Below are 16,165 nucleotides of genomic sequence, written 5' to 3'. Positions count from 1 at the left end.
CGGCAGGGGAGGGCAGTTAGGGGCGATTGGGTCGACAGGGGAGGGAAGTTAGGGGGCGATTGGGTTGGCAGCGGAGCAGTTAGGGACATCAGGCTGGCAGGCAGAGGGGATGGGGTGATCAGGCAGGCAGGCAGGCGAGCGGTTAGGAGCCAGCAGTCCCGGATTGCAAGAAGGATGTCTGATTACCTGGCAGTTGGACATCCCCCTAGGGGTCCCGGATTGGATAGGGTACAGGCCAGGCTGAGGGACACCACCCCCCCATGCACGTATTTCGTGCATCGGGCCTCTAGTACAAAATAATATCTAATGAGAACTGTAATTGAAAAATAAATTAAAAACAACAAGAAGTCTGCTCAGGCAGCCTGCTAGAACTTTCTATGCGCTGAACTCTTCCCCACCAGTTTTCCACTCCTCCAACCCTCTTTTCAATCCTTGACTTTTCACTCTCCCAAAGTTCATCCCCCCAAATTAAAGTGAGGTTCTTAGGAAGCCCAACCTTGTACATCCTACCTGGAATGCCGCGTGTCTGGGATGGACCGGTTCAGGGGCAGCAGGTTACTGAGGTAAACATTGTAACCAAACTTCTGGAAGAGGTCCTCGGCCCTTTTCTGCTGGGCCTCAGAGAGATCCTCACCCCATTGCTTGAAAAGCGGTGAGTTTGGGAAGAGTTTCTCTCTGGGTCTGTGTTTCTTTGTCTCGCTTGCCTTGGCTTCCACTGCCTTTTGAACAGGTTGTTCATCTTTCACCCTTTCCAGTGTGTTGTCCACATTTTCTTGTTGCTTCATAGCCAATTTCATACTTTCTTCTGCAAATGAAGGGCAGGGGAGAAAACATTTCAGCCAATCCTTAGCTACCTGGGCACTGCTTTGCATTCAAATTTCACTACAATGTTTTCCTCTCCAAATTCTAAAATTGACCAGCTCTTGTCCCAGAGGATATGATATGTCAAGGAACTTGTCAGAGCCGTGCCAAGCTGTCCTGGTGAGGCATGCACTAGAACACACCTCTCCTTTCAGCTCCATCAGAACTTGTCTATCCCAAGTCCCAAGCCTTCACAGTTCCTCCAGGAACTGTCATCTGAGAAATATATTGAGCATAGCGAACCTTTTTCAGAATAAGGCCTGAGAACCACTTACATCAGAATCATCTGTTGGATTATTTTAAAATGCAGATCTACAGGCTTATCTCCAAATCAACTAAATCAGAATCTCCGGGTCAGACAGGGATAGGGAAAGATGACAGAATAAGCAAGCATCTTTTTTTTTTTTCAATCCTCATTTTCCCATTGATTTTAGAAAGTGTGGAAGAGAGAGGGAAAGACAGAGAGAAATATCAATGTGAGAGAAACACATCAATTGGTTGCCTTCTGCATGAGCCCTGACCAGGGCCCAGGTCAGAGAGGAGCTGTAGGCTCCAAGGTACATGCCCTTGACTGGAATAGAACCTGGGACCCTTCAATCTGCAGGCTGACACTCTATCCACTGAGCCAAACCAGCTAGGGCCAGAATCAGCACTTTTAACAAAATCAATGAGTAATTTTTTTATACAATAAAATGTGAGAAGCACTCCACTACACTATCAGTGGCTACTCCTTCCTAGCCGTGTGACCTTGGCCAGGGTCTTTCTCTTCTTGGTGCCATAGATTTACCAAGTACCTCAGAGCATTGCAGTGATAACTATGTGGCTTAATACCTGGGAAGTGCTTATGACAGAGCCTGGCACACAATAAAGTTTGGCTATTTTCTCTTATCTCTGGTTTCTCTGTTTCCTCTACTTGGGGGTGGGGGAGAGGTGAGGAAGGATATTGAGAAGAGTGGAAAACTTTTAAAATTGTTATGCTAAGAAATGGGAGTGAGAATTTAATCATGAAACAGAGCACTGAGGGCCTAGTAGAGGGCTGGCTGAGGCAGGGCCATGAGTGTGTGAAGTGGCTCAGTTATGGGAATTTTTCCAGCAGTTGCTCAGCACTTGGGTGAAGGCACAGCAAAGACGGGCAATTGATTTCACACGATGTTGGGGGGTCCTTAGGAGGGTGCAATAGAACAAGTGTGCAGCAGAGTTGTGGATCGTGGCAAAGAAAAGCTGGAGAAATGGTACTGTTAGAGAACAACTGAGGGAATATGCTGCCGTCATGAACTTGTGATCAGCAAAGGACAGCTTGAATTTGTCATTTCACAGGTGAGCAGTTCTGGATGATGACAAAGTCCAACATACACTGTAGAAGTATGTGAGGGTGGGATGGAGGTAATGGACTACATAGATGGAAAGGCAGAGCTGTTGAATGGGTCATCCACAGGACATTGCAGTGGCCCAGGGTGATAGCAGGATTTGGGGCAGAGCCATGGCAAAGTCTGTAATGAGTGAGAAAAATTGGTAGGGAGGTCAACAGAAGAAATGCTAGAGGGCAGCCAGGTTTACATAATAAGGTAAAGCGCTATCATCATAGCTGTCTGACTCTCTCCTTTCTGAGATTGGACCAAACCTAGATCCCATTAATTGTCCCCAAGTCCAACATTGACAATGACACTCCTCAGCATCAAATCCCAAAGTGGTCACCGAGATACTCCACCATGGGAACCCACTTAGCTCCCACTAATCTTCCCTTAAACCTCTACTGCTTTCCTACCAGACTGATAGGATCACCTCTAGCCCATGTAGTATATTTTCTTGCAAGTTGAAAGAATCACCCCTTTTTTGTGATAGTTGCAGCCCAGGGATTACCAGCTCGGCCAGGACACATCTCACTGTGTAAACTGCCTCTGGGCAGATGCAGCCCCAGGCACAGCGCATGGCTTTGTGAGCAGAACATGGGCTGAATTTTAGGGAAGCAGGAAAGTCCGCAAGTGGGAGGAGGACGTGTTTGGAAGGTAGCAAAACCAGGCCCAAGAAGAAAGAGAATCAATTAGAGAAATGCTTAAGGCAAAATAAATAAGAGGGTCAAAGAAAACTCAGAATGAATAAATATAAATGGAGTGTCTTTCAAAGAAAGCTCATGTGATACCCTACATATTTGCTCAGATAGACAATCAAAGTGAGAGCAGAAATTTTACAATATTCCAAATTAAATAGTATTTTTATTCAAACTCTTCTGTACTAAGCATAGGGGGTTCACAGGGTAGCTTTGAATTCTATGTTTCTTTAAACTCTCCTGTGTTCCTCTTTGGGGGTTTTCCTCTCTTATTCATTGCTGCCAGTTGGGAGATTGTTTGGACTGGGACACCCTAGAGTCAGTTTGAGGACGTAAGTGCAGAGTCTACAGGATGAATACAGTGCCACTAGACCATTCCCAGTTTATACAGAAACTTTCCAGGATCCAAAGGGCCCCACCCAATGTCACCATTCTTCAGAAACCTTTAAGACGCCCTGGGGCGGTTCCAAAAGATTCGTTCAGAGTCATCAAACCCTCTGCTATAGGGATATCATTATCATTATCATTATGTGTTTGCTTTTGTTCTGTATGATAGTTTACATCCGTGTCTAAACATCCTTATTGAGTTATGATATCCTCCAGTCTTCCTGGAGGCAATGAGCAACCAGGATGCTGCATAACTGAACAGACTTCATTTTAGGAAGCCCTTCAGGAAAGAGCCTTTGTGATCTGGAAACAGGGTCCAGAAGACATTTTGAAATTCATCTCAGCTAATAGGAAGTGCCTGACACCACATCATTCTAAAGTGAATAAAACGTGGGGAGCATCAAAAATAATAAGGAAAGGAGGAACTGGTCACTGCAGAAGAAAAGGGAAGTACACCGGTGGCTCCAGATGACTTGTGGAGGTATAATGTGTTCCAGCTGCAGGCAGAACTGCTATGGGCAGAAACAGAATGTTGGGGAACCAGCTAGAATTGTAAGAAATATTAATCATGCTCTGCTAACCGCGATTGTTTTTATTCTGATTAAAGAAGGCACATTTTAACCTGGCTGGCAGCCGCACTCTGGACCTCGGAACTCACCTGCAAATGCAGCCCATCCTCCCCATTTGGAGCTGCCTATTATCATGGAAAGATTAACAACTTTCTGGTAGAAACCAGAATCACCAGCTCTTTGAAGATCCCCCACCCTTGCATATCACTAAGCCCTTTGAAGATCCCCCAGTCTTTTGCATACCTGTGGGCCTTTGCAAATCTCCAGCCTGCTTACCTGTTAACTGCCCATTTGGCATACCCTTTGCCTATTTCCCCATGTAATATTTGTCCTTCTACCCAATATAAGCAGCTGGTTTATGGTGGGGTTCAGAGCAGATTTTTGTGGATGACTTGCTGCTCTCCCATGCTGCCAGCAGTATTGAATAAACGCTCATATATAAGTCAACCCTGTCTCTGCTTAATTGGCTCAAGTAGTGACAGGCAGCACAGGCCCATTGATTGTCTGGTTACAGAACACCTGCCACTTTAAGGCCCAAGGTGGCTGAGCTCTGGGGTTGGGTGAGCGAGTGGTGGTGTGGTCTGGGTATTCTATCAAGGAATGACAGTGATTGCCCAGGTACACAGGCATCCTCTTGGTGACACTACACTGAGCATATTTGCAAGTCAATGTCCACCCCAGTCAAATGTGCTCAAAGTCAGGGCTCCCAAGAGTGACAATCTTATCTGTTTCATTACTCTCTTACTGTGTATCACTCTTCCCTCCATCCCTGTTTGCCTGTCCTCTGTCATCTTTTTCCAACATTCATTCATTCATTTACTCATCCATTTAATTTCTATGTGCCAGACACAAGGGATTAAGTGGTAAGATACTCTATGCGACATCCCTGAAACCAGCCCCTATGAAACATGCCTTCCAGAAAATTATACCACAATAAAATATGAAGAGTCTTATCAGGGAAGCTGTAGAAGGTGCTATGGTGCTTTATGATTCCTTTTTTCTATGCCCATCCACATCATTTTCTTCTTTTCTGTCTTGTCTCCACATACCAGACAGTCCTCGGGTTACGTCGGACTCGACATACGTCGTTTTGTGGTTACGTCGCCATCTCCCATTTATTTATATATAAAAAAAGTTCCGTCATTTCAACGTATGTACATATGTGCTTTTATGTTTTTTATTATTTATTTACCACAAGTAAAGGTCAGGAATTGTTATCTTTCTTCTACATTTTTTTTTACTGTTTCACTTCATTACTGCTGTGTATGTGCTCCATGTGAGTGGCGTAGGTGCTTATGTAGGTGGGTTCCGACTTAGGGTGAAAAACACGTTACTTTGTGCTGTAGGAACGGATCTCCAACATAACCCAAGGACCTACTGTACATTCTTTCATTCCCTTGCTCTAGAGACTCTTGCTCTTTGCTCCTTTTTTGTCCTTATCTCTTTAGTCCTCTATTGTCCTCTTTTTCTCTCTCTCTTTTCCTGATTTAGTCCTTTACTTTTTATCCTCCCATCTGTCCTTCCATCTATCCCTCTGCCTCACCGTGAACCTGGGCAATGTTCAGTTTTTATCTTAAAAGAAACTTTCCCCACCGCCAGCCCCCACAAGCACACAACCACGCATCTCTGCAGCCTCTTCCCTGCTCATACATTCAACCTCCCTTCAGGGGCGCAGGCGTTTGACCCCTGCAATGACAGGGATCAGGGTAAACATTCCTGCTTCCCTCACTCGAGTCAGATGCTGAGACACATAAAATTCATAGGGGTTAGAGTCAGAATCAAAAGCAAGCCCCAGAATTCATGTAAAGAGGTTAAAATGTGGTAGACCTTAAGGAAATTATGTTAAGTGAAATAAGTAAGAAAGAGAAAGACAAATACCATTTAATTTTACAGGTGACCCTGCTAGTAGTTCTCAGCCAGGTTGAGAACCGCTGCTGTAGAGCCTAAGACCATCGGAAAACACAGATATTTACATTAGGATTCATTAACAGTAGCAAAATTACAGTTATGAAGTAGCAACAAAAATAATTTTATGGTTGGGGGTCACCACAACATGAGGAACTGTATTAAAGGGTCGCAGCATTAGAAAGGTTGAGAACCACTGCCTTAGAGGATCTCATCACAGGAAAAAAAAATATTTGTCATTATGTGTGGTGGCGGGTGTGATCATTCACAGTTAGTACAAGAATTGAATCATTACACTGTACACCTAAAACTAACATAATGTTAAAGGACAATTATACCTCAATAAAAGAAAGAGGTTAATATGTGACATGGATTTCACAACCGTGGGACGCTGGTGGGTATGGTCTCATCATCTCTACTCACAGACCTGGAGCCTCACTGGGAGAGATAAGCACTGGCTTCAGGCCAGCATGTCACATCAGGGTTCCACCTCAGGTCCTCCAACAAGCCCCCATGAGTCCCTGACAGCAGCTCACGGCAAAATGGAAATGAGGCCTTAGCCCCAGAGATTGTTACATTCAGTTTGTCAGCCCTGCCACTCAAAGTCTTCAGGGCAGGGCTGTGCGGAAAGAGTCCTGAGCCTCTCTGGGAGTGTTTGTCTGAACCTTTTCCTGCCTGCATGTATGTGCTTGTGATCATGAGTGTGTGCCAGCATACACACACACCACTCACATCATGTGGACGAAAAAGGCCCACATGCTAACTGACTAGCTCAGGGAAGGCCTGCATGGAGGCCTTGCAAACTAAGACACCTAAAGTAACCACAAAGCATGGTCTGAAATTAAAACCTTTAGTTAAAAAGCAGTTTATAGTGGGTATTCCTGTCCTAGGCCAGTATCTTCCCTGACAAAGATCAACTTCAATCTTTCTGAGCCTATTGTCTTTTCACATCTAAGATACCATACCTGTGGAATGTCAGGGTAACTTGTAACTTCCCTTTTTTGGACCCTTCAGGGCACAACTAATGACAGCAGGGCAGAAACCACAAATTGTTATTGTTATCCTGTTGTCGACTGTTAACTGTACTGTACCCACCCACCTAAGTAAAAGAAGCATACTATCGTTTCGCTTTGTATCCAGTCCAGAGTTTTCTCTGCTTCACTTTCTCCCACTTCCCTAATCTATCACCAATGGATTTCATGTAATCCACTTATGTCTCCTCCTTTGATTTTCAATTGTTGACAGACAGTTTGGCTCAAATAAACTCACAAAAATCCTTTAAAGGTTTGAATGTTTTCTTATACTGACAGCTCGGATTCCCACTAATTCTCAACACTTACTGCCCATTTGGAGGCATAGAATTCAATGTCAGATGCTAAATTGAGCAACTGAGAGGTAAAAACATGAACTCTTACTCATTTTATTCTCCACACCCCTTTCTTCTAAGAGTCCCTGAGTGTGCACGAGCATGTGTGCATACGCACACACACACACACACCATCCCCTCCAAATGACTGAGAAACTTACTCAGATGCTGCAACTCCAACTCCAGGTGAGAGAGTCTCTTTATCACTGTCCTGTTCCATTCAGACAGAGGCAAGTGAAGCTCCTTTTGGACACCACCCAGAATCAACTTTTGTAAAGTCATCTTGGTATAAAATACCAGGACGAGATTGTAGACAATAATGAGAGTCAGTCCAATGCAGAGAATTTTGCAGAGATGTCTCCTAAGCATCATACTCCAACTCTGGTTCTGCCACTCCCTGCGGGGCTGAGTGTCACTGCTCAGGCAAGCTAAGGATCAGAATCAGCTGAGCCTTGTCTCCTGGGTGCAGAGATGACACCCTGTCTGCTGAACCAGATGTTCTCCGACTGGAAAAGCTGGCACAGGCTGCCTGGCTTCTCCCTGAGCAGTGTCAGGTGTGGAGTATGTCATGGCAGCCACCCAAAGACTGGCAGGCTCCCTGGGTACACTTTGCACTGTCTCAGAAGTCAAAATCAACAAACTTGAGGAAAGCTTTTAAAGGTGGAGGTGAGCCCCAGGCGATGGCCCTGCTTCACTGATCCTTGCCCTCTGCTAGCTATCTGCACACAGCTCTGCACACTGAGGTTCTGATGGGGGAAGGGCACATAATAAGAATAGAGCCACAATTGTTTAATGAGTATTCACCTTACTAACTATAGATAAGAAGTTTTCTTACAGCCCCTGGGAAACTGGAGGATGTGCTGCAAGGAGAAAAATAGAGCTGTAAAGAGATGAGAAAGAAACACCTTGGCGCCCGATGGGTCCATTGCTCAGAAGAGAAAATGCACTTTGAGAACAGACAAAGGACAGGACAGTTTTGATTTGGTTGCTGTGCCTGGACCCTGTTGCCCTCTGGGAGTTTGCCTCAGGAATGCTGGCCATTCTCTTAAGAATATCCTGGAAGGAGACACAGGGACCACGGACCCTGCAGCCACTTCCTCCCTTTCCCCTTGCATGCAGCCTTTATTCCTTATTCCTATGTAACCAGCCAGCTAGTAGGAGATGGGAGAGCAGATTTTTGTGGATGACCTGCTGCTCTATCATACTGCCAGCATTCTTGGAATAAAAGCTCATATATGGTTCAACCCTGACTCTGCTTAATCTGCTCAGGTAGTGACAGGCAGCTAGGATCCATTGATTGTCTGGTTTCAGTTCCACCCTGCTCCAGCTTCCACTAACTTTTCGGCTCCCACACCTCACACTCACTATACATTTTGGACAAATCATTTAATTATCATCATTGTAGATTAAACATTTGAAATTGTTCCCAAGAGCCAAAAGTTTAAAGTTCTAAGTCTAGTGTTGGGTTCCTCCATAATCATATCTCTCACTGTGTCCCAGCTTCTGACACTCCTTACTAGGTCTCCAAATCAACAAGAGCTGGGGCAGACATTTAGATTAAAGTACAGAGATGTGGCTTTAGAAAAAGCAGGTAGAACAAAACATAATAATAAAATGTAAGAGTTTTTTATATCTGTTGTTCCCATGCCCTCACCTCATCAAAGTCAAAATAAATTTAAAATGCATGATTATGTCTATTTAACATGTGAAATGGAGTAGACCATTTATCTCTATTTCTCCCCATTGAAGGCAACTAAAAACTCGGGGTTCTAAAAACAAACAAACATGAAAACTCTAAAAGGTGGAGAAAGGGGCTATGGGAACAACATAGTGGTGAGTTCCCTGGGTTTTCTTTTTGCCTAATATATCCTAGACTGAATGCTGAGTAAGTTGCCACATTATAAATGCCAACAGGAAAAGACAATAAAAGCCCCAAAGAAAATCCTGTTCTCTCTAGACAAAGGAACAGGACAGGGGCAGCCTAGAAAGATGGAAAACATTCAGACAATAACTGCTCTACTCCAGCCAAACACCACTTAAAAACCTGTTACACCACACCCATCCCATCCCATGTGGGAAGCCTCGACTACCACCCTCTCCCCCAGCTATGACAAGGTGCCCCTTCCTTCATCCCCTCTAGGATGGTGGCCTAAGAAGGAACCATAATTTTTATCCATGCCCCCCAGGATGTCAGTAAGGAAACAGTAATGAAGTGGACCTTCTTCTCTTAGCCAGTTGGTGTCAGTAGAGGCCTAGTGAGGAACCTGAACTTCCTTCCCCACAAGCAGTAAATGTACTTCCTCCTACCCTCAGGTGTCAATGGAGGCAAAGTGGGAAACCTTGACTTCCACTCCCACCTGACAGCAACAAGGTGGCATCTCCATTTCCCAACCAAACAGTGTCAGGGAGTCCTGCTAAAACAGATTTAATTAAGATCCAGAGTCTCACAACATAATACTCAGAAGGTCGAGGATGCAATAATAAATAATCTGACATACCTAGAACCAGGAAAATCTCAACTTGAATGATACCAATACCAATATGACAAAGATGTTGGAATTATTTAATGAGGATTGCAAAACAGCCATCATTTAAAAAAAAAAAAAAAAAAAGCTTCAATAAGCAGTTATTAACACGCTTGGAACAAATGAAAAAAAAATGTCTCAGCAAAGAAATATAAAGTCTAAGGAAATAAAATAGAAAACATAAAAAAGGAACCAAATGAACATTTTATAATTGAAAATACAATAAATAAAATTTTAAAATCACTGGAGAAGCTTCAAAGGCAAAATGAAAGAGATAGAGAAAAGAATCAGGGAACTTGATTAGAAAACAGAAAGGACAGTAGAAATTATCAACCTGAACAACAGAGCAAGAATAGATTAAACCTCAAAAACTTGAGAATATAGTAAAAGATTTAGTGTTTCATCAGAGTCTCAGAGGGAAATGAGAAATGTGAGGCTAAACAAGAAATTGAAGAAATAAGTTGGCAAAAGACATAAATCTACAGATTCAAAAAGCAAGTGACCAGCTGGTAGCTATGATGTGCACTGACAGCCAGGTGCAGACACTCAACGCAGGAGCAGAAACCACAGGCATGGAAACATGGACAGACTGATGAATCTCAGAGAGAAGTGGGGAGGTGGACAGGGGAAAAAGATTAACCAAAGATCTTATATGCATACTACAGGCTGGGTGCACGGATTTGTGCACCAATGGGGTTCCTTGGCCTGGCCTGCGGGGATCAGGCTGAAAACAACTCTTGGCCTGGCCTGTGGAGATGAGGCCAAGACCAGCTCTCTGACATCCCCTGAGGGGTCCCAGATTGCAAGAGGGTGCAGGCCAGGCCTAGGGACCTCACTGGTGAATAAATCCGTGCACCAGGCCTCTAGTAGAAAAATAACAGACAGCAAGAGCATAAAAATAACCCAAGCAAGCAAACAAACAAAAATTAATTCTAACTTATTTGTTTCTGACCTCTGCTTTCTCTTCAGATTTCTGACCAGAAATCACAGAGACCAGAAGGAAATATTACAACATTTCCAAGTGCTGAAAAAAAAAGGTCAACCCAGAGTCCTCTATCCAACAAAAATATCCCTCAATAATGAAAAAAAAATCAAGCCATTCTCAGACAAAAGAAAATTAAGAGAGTTTGTTGTAGACCTACTCTAAAAGAAAGCCTACAGAAATTTTTCAAAATGAACAAATGACAAAAGAAGGAATCTTGGAACATCCAGAAATAAAGAACAATAGGAGGGAATAATGGCGGCGGAATAGACAGACGTGTTCCGAGCCTTGTCCCGGAGCAGAAAGAAAGAACAGCTGAGGGTCGCACAAGGAGTGTTTGTTGGCTGGTTGGGAGACAGCTGAATTCCAGAATGAGGTGGGGGACTGCTAAACGGGGTTCCCCTGACCTGGCAGCACCAACTGCGGCTGGGTCCCCTCCCGGAGCTGCGGGCTTGGACGCGGAGTCTGCGCCATCTTGATCCGGAAAGTGGAGCTTATCGGAAACCTGAGAATCCACAACTGCGGCACCCAAGGAACGACTGCGAGCCCCAGAACAACGCTCCCCAATTGGCGCAAACACACGGGTTCAGAGGAGCTCTACACTCCACCACGGAAAGGTCAGATTTCGCCTGGGATAAGGTGAGGTCTCTGGTCCCGGCGGGAGAGAGGAACGCGCGTTTTGCGGGAGCTGGAGGACCAGGGAAGTCTGTGCCTAGAAAAATCCGTGGCTGTAGGGGCTGGCGTGATCTGTGATTGTGGAAAGGGGTCCTCAGAGCTGCTAAGAGAAGGGCACTCTAAAAAGCAACCCATTTTGATCTGACGTGCAGGGACACCCTAAGAATTTCAGGCAGTCCAGACTTACGCGCAGCCCCTGCGTTCCCTGGGTGCCTGGGCTTACGCGCAGTCCCGGAGTTTGCACAACTGGGCTTTTTCCTCTTGAAATTCTTGCTTCTGATTACTAAGCCCAATACATAGGATCACCCAGTTGGGGACACCCTGGGAGACTGCAGGGGAAAGTTGTTTTTCTGGAACCTGGGGATCGGAGCAGGGAGTGACCATCGGAGAGTCAGCTCTGAGGCAGCCCACTCCCACAAACCGGTAGTGAGTGCCACAGGGAAAGAAGGCTCTAACACTGCCTAGAGAGGCCATAGATAGACCCGGAAGTCAATCCAGAAACACTGCCACCCAGGGGCTGAATCACAAATTGACTCTTGTGTAATCAAAAATAAAGGAATACGAGAAATTAAGACACACCGCCTGCTTAAAATCAGGACTGGCTTACAACACTGAAGAGCAGTGGATCGCAGGGAACTGCAATACTGTCTGGACTGAGAAACAGGCGTGCCAAACAGAAAAACAGAGGAAGTGAATGACCTTCACTACTTCACATCTTATTTTTACCTTTTATTTTTTTATTTATTTTATTTTTTTTTTATTTTCATTTTTTGCATCTTTTAATCAAGAAACTTTTTTTTCTTTTTTCATCACTTGATTTTACCTTTTTAATTATTACATTTTTATTTTCAATCCGTATTATTACTACTGCTATTTTATCTTTTTTTTTTTTTAAAGTGTCATTTTATTTTCTCTTCATTTTAGTTTGGGATTAGGGTTCTACATTCTATTTTTATCTTTCCTTTAGCATCATTTTACTCTATCTCATCTCTACCTTTAGGCCATCACTCTCTTCCTAACCTCCCCCTTTTCAGTGTCCTGTTTATCTTACCCTTTTACTGCTTTAGATTTTCCCTATTCTTTCTGTTTACCCCTTGTTAAAATTTCACCCTACTTACATATCTAATCTCCAATCCCCTGCTCCAAGTCCACATACACCTCTCCCTTCGCTGTCTGAGCTATCCATAAACTTGCCCTTCTCTCTGTCTTTTTGTTGTTGTTTGCTTGAATGTAGATTATATCGAATTTTTATGCATTTTTGTGAGATTGTTCTGCTTATTCTTCTTTTGTTTATTTTTTTGTTTGTTTTCTGCTTCAGCTTTCCCTTGCCTCACTCCATATTAGTTGGTGTTGTAGTTTGTACTAATCCCCAGGCACTTGTTGCTGGCATTTGCTGGGATTCATGATTGTTCTATTGGAGTTTTATCCCCAATATATATAGTCTGTTCCCCTTTCTCTCTTAGTCACTTTCTTGTCTCTCTTACTTTTTTTTTTCTTCTTTACTTTCCCTTTTCCCAATTTCATTTTCACACTCCTTTTTTCTTTTCTTTTCTTTCTTTCTTTCTTTCTTTCTTTCTTTCTTTCTTTCTTTCTTTCTTTCTTTTTTCCTCTTCTTCTTTCTCTCCTATCACCTAATTTGCCTTTCTCTGGTGGTCACCTATATTGGAGGTTATTAATATCGTGAATACATTCCTGTTCAGTGCCTTGTGAGTTGTACCTGGTAGTGCTGTAGTTTGTGCCTTTAAATCAACCCAGGAGAGAGAGAACTACATAACCAGACACCCAGAGAAGAGAGACCATGGGGAGACAAAGAAGCAGCCCGCATATGAAAGAAAAGCAGGCATCACCAGAAAAGGAAGTAAACGAAATGGAGGCAAGCAACCTTCCAGAAAAAGAATTCAGAGAAATGGTCATAAGGTGGCTGAAAAGAATGGAAGACAAATTCGACAATATGAGCAAGAACCAAGAGGAAATGAAGAAGAACCAAAAAGAAATGAAAAATGACATCGCTGCTGTAAAGAACTCAATAGAAAGCATCAAGAGTAGACTAGAAGAAGCAGAGGACCGCATCAGTGAGCTAGAAGACAAGATGGAAAAAAATACCCAAGTAGAGCAACTTCTAGAAAAAAAAATTAAAAGGCAGGAGGAGAGTCTAAGGGAACTTTGGGACAACACAAAACAAAACAACATCCGCATAATAGGGGTTCCAGAAGGAAAGGAAGCTGAGCAAGGAATAGAAAACCTCTTTGAAGAAATAATGACAGAAAATTTTCCTGATATAGGGAAGAAAAAACCCACACAAATCCAAGAAGCTCACAGAGTCCCAAGCAAAATGAAACCCAAAAGACCAACGCCAAGGCACATTATAATTAAATTGGCAAACACCAACGACAAAGTAAGAATCTTAAAAGCAGCAAGAGAGAGACAGAAAGTTACATACAAAGGAACCCCCATCAGACTAGCAACTGATTTCTCAACAGAAACTCATCAGGCCAGAAGGGAATGGAATGAAATATACAAAGTCATGCAAAGGAAGGGTCTGAATCCAAGAATACTGTACCCAGCAAGGCTGTCAATCAAAATTGAAGGTGAAATCAGGAGCTTCACAGACAAAAAAGGACTAAGGAAATTTATTACCACCAAACCAGTAATGCAAGAAATGCTAAAGGGTCTGCTGTAAAAAAAAAAAGAAAAGAAAGAAAGAAAGAAAGAAAGAAAGAAAGAAAGAAAGAAAGAAAGAAAGAAAGAAAGAAAGAAACAGGAAGCGAAGAAGTAACACAGGGGTAAAGAATAGGAATGGCGACAAATAAGTACCTATCAATAATAACTTTAAATGTAAATGGATTAAATGCCCCAATCAAAAGACATAGGGTAACGGATTGGATAAGAAAACACGACCCATATATCTGCTGTCTACAAGAAACCCACCTCAGAAAAAAAGACGCACACAGACTGAGGGTGAAGGGATGGAAAAAGGTTTTCCAGGCAAATGGAACTGAAAAAAAAGCTGGGGTAGCAATACTTATTTCTGACAAATTAGATCTCAAACTGAAGGACATAACAAGAGATAAGGAAGGCCATTTCATAATACTAAAGGGAGCAATCCAACAAGAAGAAATAACTCTGGTAAACATATATGCACCCAATACAGTAGCACCCAAATACATAAAAAAACTCCTGGAGGATATCAAGGGAGAGATTGACAGCAATACAATCATAGTAGGAGACTTTAATACCCCACTATCACCATTGGACAAATCCTCTAAACAAAAAATCAGCAAAGAAACATCAATCCTAAATGACTCACTAGACCAGATGGAATTAATTGACATCTTCAGAACATTTCACCCCAAAGCCACAGAATATACATTCTTCTCAAGTGCACATGGGTCATTTTCAAAGATAGACCATATGTTGGGACATAGGCAAAGTCTCTTCAAATTCAAGAAGATAGAAATCATATCAAGCATCTTCTCAGACCACAGTGGCATAAAACTGGAAATCAACTACAATAAAAACAACCCAAAGAAATCAAACACATGGAGACTAAACAGCATGCTATTAAACCATGACTGGGTTACCAGAGAGATCAAAGAAGAAATAAAAAACATCATGACAACAAATGACAATGAAAACACTACAATCCAAAATCTATGGGACACAGCGAAAGCAGTCTTGAGAGGGAAGTTCATAGCTCTACAAGCCTACTGCAAAAAACAAGAAACAGGGGTAATAAATTACCTAACCCAACAACTCAAAGAGTTAGAAAAAGAGCAACAAGAAAAGCCCAGTGTAAGCAGAAGGAAGGAAATAATAAAGATCAGAGCACAGATAAACGACATAGAGACCAAAGAAACAATACAAAAGATCAACAAAACCAAGAGCTGGTTCTTTGAAAGGATAAACAAGATTGATGAACCTCTAGCCAGGCTCACCAAGAAGCAAAGAGAGAGGACCCAAATAAACAAGATCAGAAATGAAAGAGGTGAAATAACAACAGATCCCGCCGAAATACAAAGGATTGTTAAAAAATACTACAAACAACTCTATTCCAACAAACTGGACAACCTGGAGGAAATGGACATATTCCTAGAAAAATATAACCTTCCAAAACTCAATCAGGAAGAATCTAAACAGCTCAACATGCCAGTATCTATGGAAGAAATTGAAGCAGTCATCAAAGAGCTTCCGGCAAACAAAAGCCCGGGGCCAGACGGCTTCACAGGAGAGTTCTACCAAGCATTCAAGGAAGAACTAAAACCTATCCTCCTCAGACTATTCCAAAAAATTCAAGAGGAAGGAACACTTCCAAGCTCCTTCTATGAAGCCAGCATCACCCTAATACCAAAACCAGATAAAGACAACACAATGAAGGAGAATTACAGGCCAATATCCCTCATGAATGTAGATGCCAAAATCCTCAACAAAATTCTAGCAAATAGGATCCAGCAGTACATCAGAAAGATCATACACCATGACCAAGTAGGGTTTATCCCAGGAATGCAAGGATGGTTCAATATCCGCAAATCAATAAATGTGATACATCACATAAACAAATTGAGAGATAAAAATCATATAGTCATATCAATTGATGCAGAAAAAGCATTTGACAAAATCCAACACCCTTTCTTGATAAAAACTCTCAACAAAGTGGGAATAGAAGGATCATACCTCAACATAATAAAAGCTATATATGATAAACCCACAGCTAACATCATACTCAATGGGCAAAAACTAAAACCATTTCCCCTAAGAACAGGAACAAGACAGGGATGCCCACTCTCACCACTCCTGTTTGACATAGTACTGGAAGTATTAGCCACTGCAATTAGACAAGAAGAAGAAATA

At 42.7% G+C, this 16,165-nt stretch overlaps 1 protein-coding gene across 1 annotated transcript in view; it reads right to left on the bottom strand.

Annotated features, from left to right (window-relative positions):
• GALNT8 (polypeptide N-acetylgalactosaminyltransferase 8) overlaps nucleotides 1–7,507 on the bottom strand; it is a gene marked incomplete at its 5' end in the record, with an annotated part of 56,441 nt that extends 48,934 nt beyond the window's left edge. The window contains 2 exons of the mRNA XM_080660405.1: nucleotides 511–805; nucleotides 7,297–7,507. Of these exons, the coding sequence (XP_080516531.1) occupies nucleotides 511–805; nucleotides 7,297–7,507 (506 nt within the window). The remainder of the gene's footprint in view (nucleotides 1–510; nucleotides 806–7,296) is intronic.
• Between the last annotated feature and the right edge of the window lie 8,658 nt (nucleotides 7,508–16,165).

Source organism: Plecotus auritus (assembly GCF_963455305.1).
Source record: "Plecotus auritus genome assembly, chromosome: 3".
In the NCBI taxonomy this organism is placed as follows: Eukaryota; Metazoa; Chordata; class Mammalia; order Chiroptera; family Vespertilionidae; genus Plecotus; species Plecotus auritus.
This window is presented reverse-complemented; position numbering and strand designations above follow the sequence as displayed.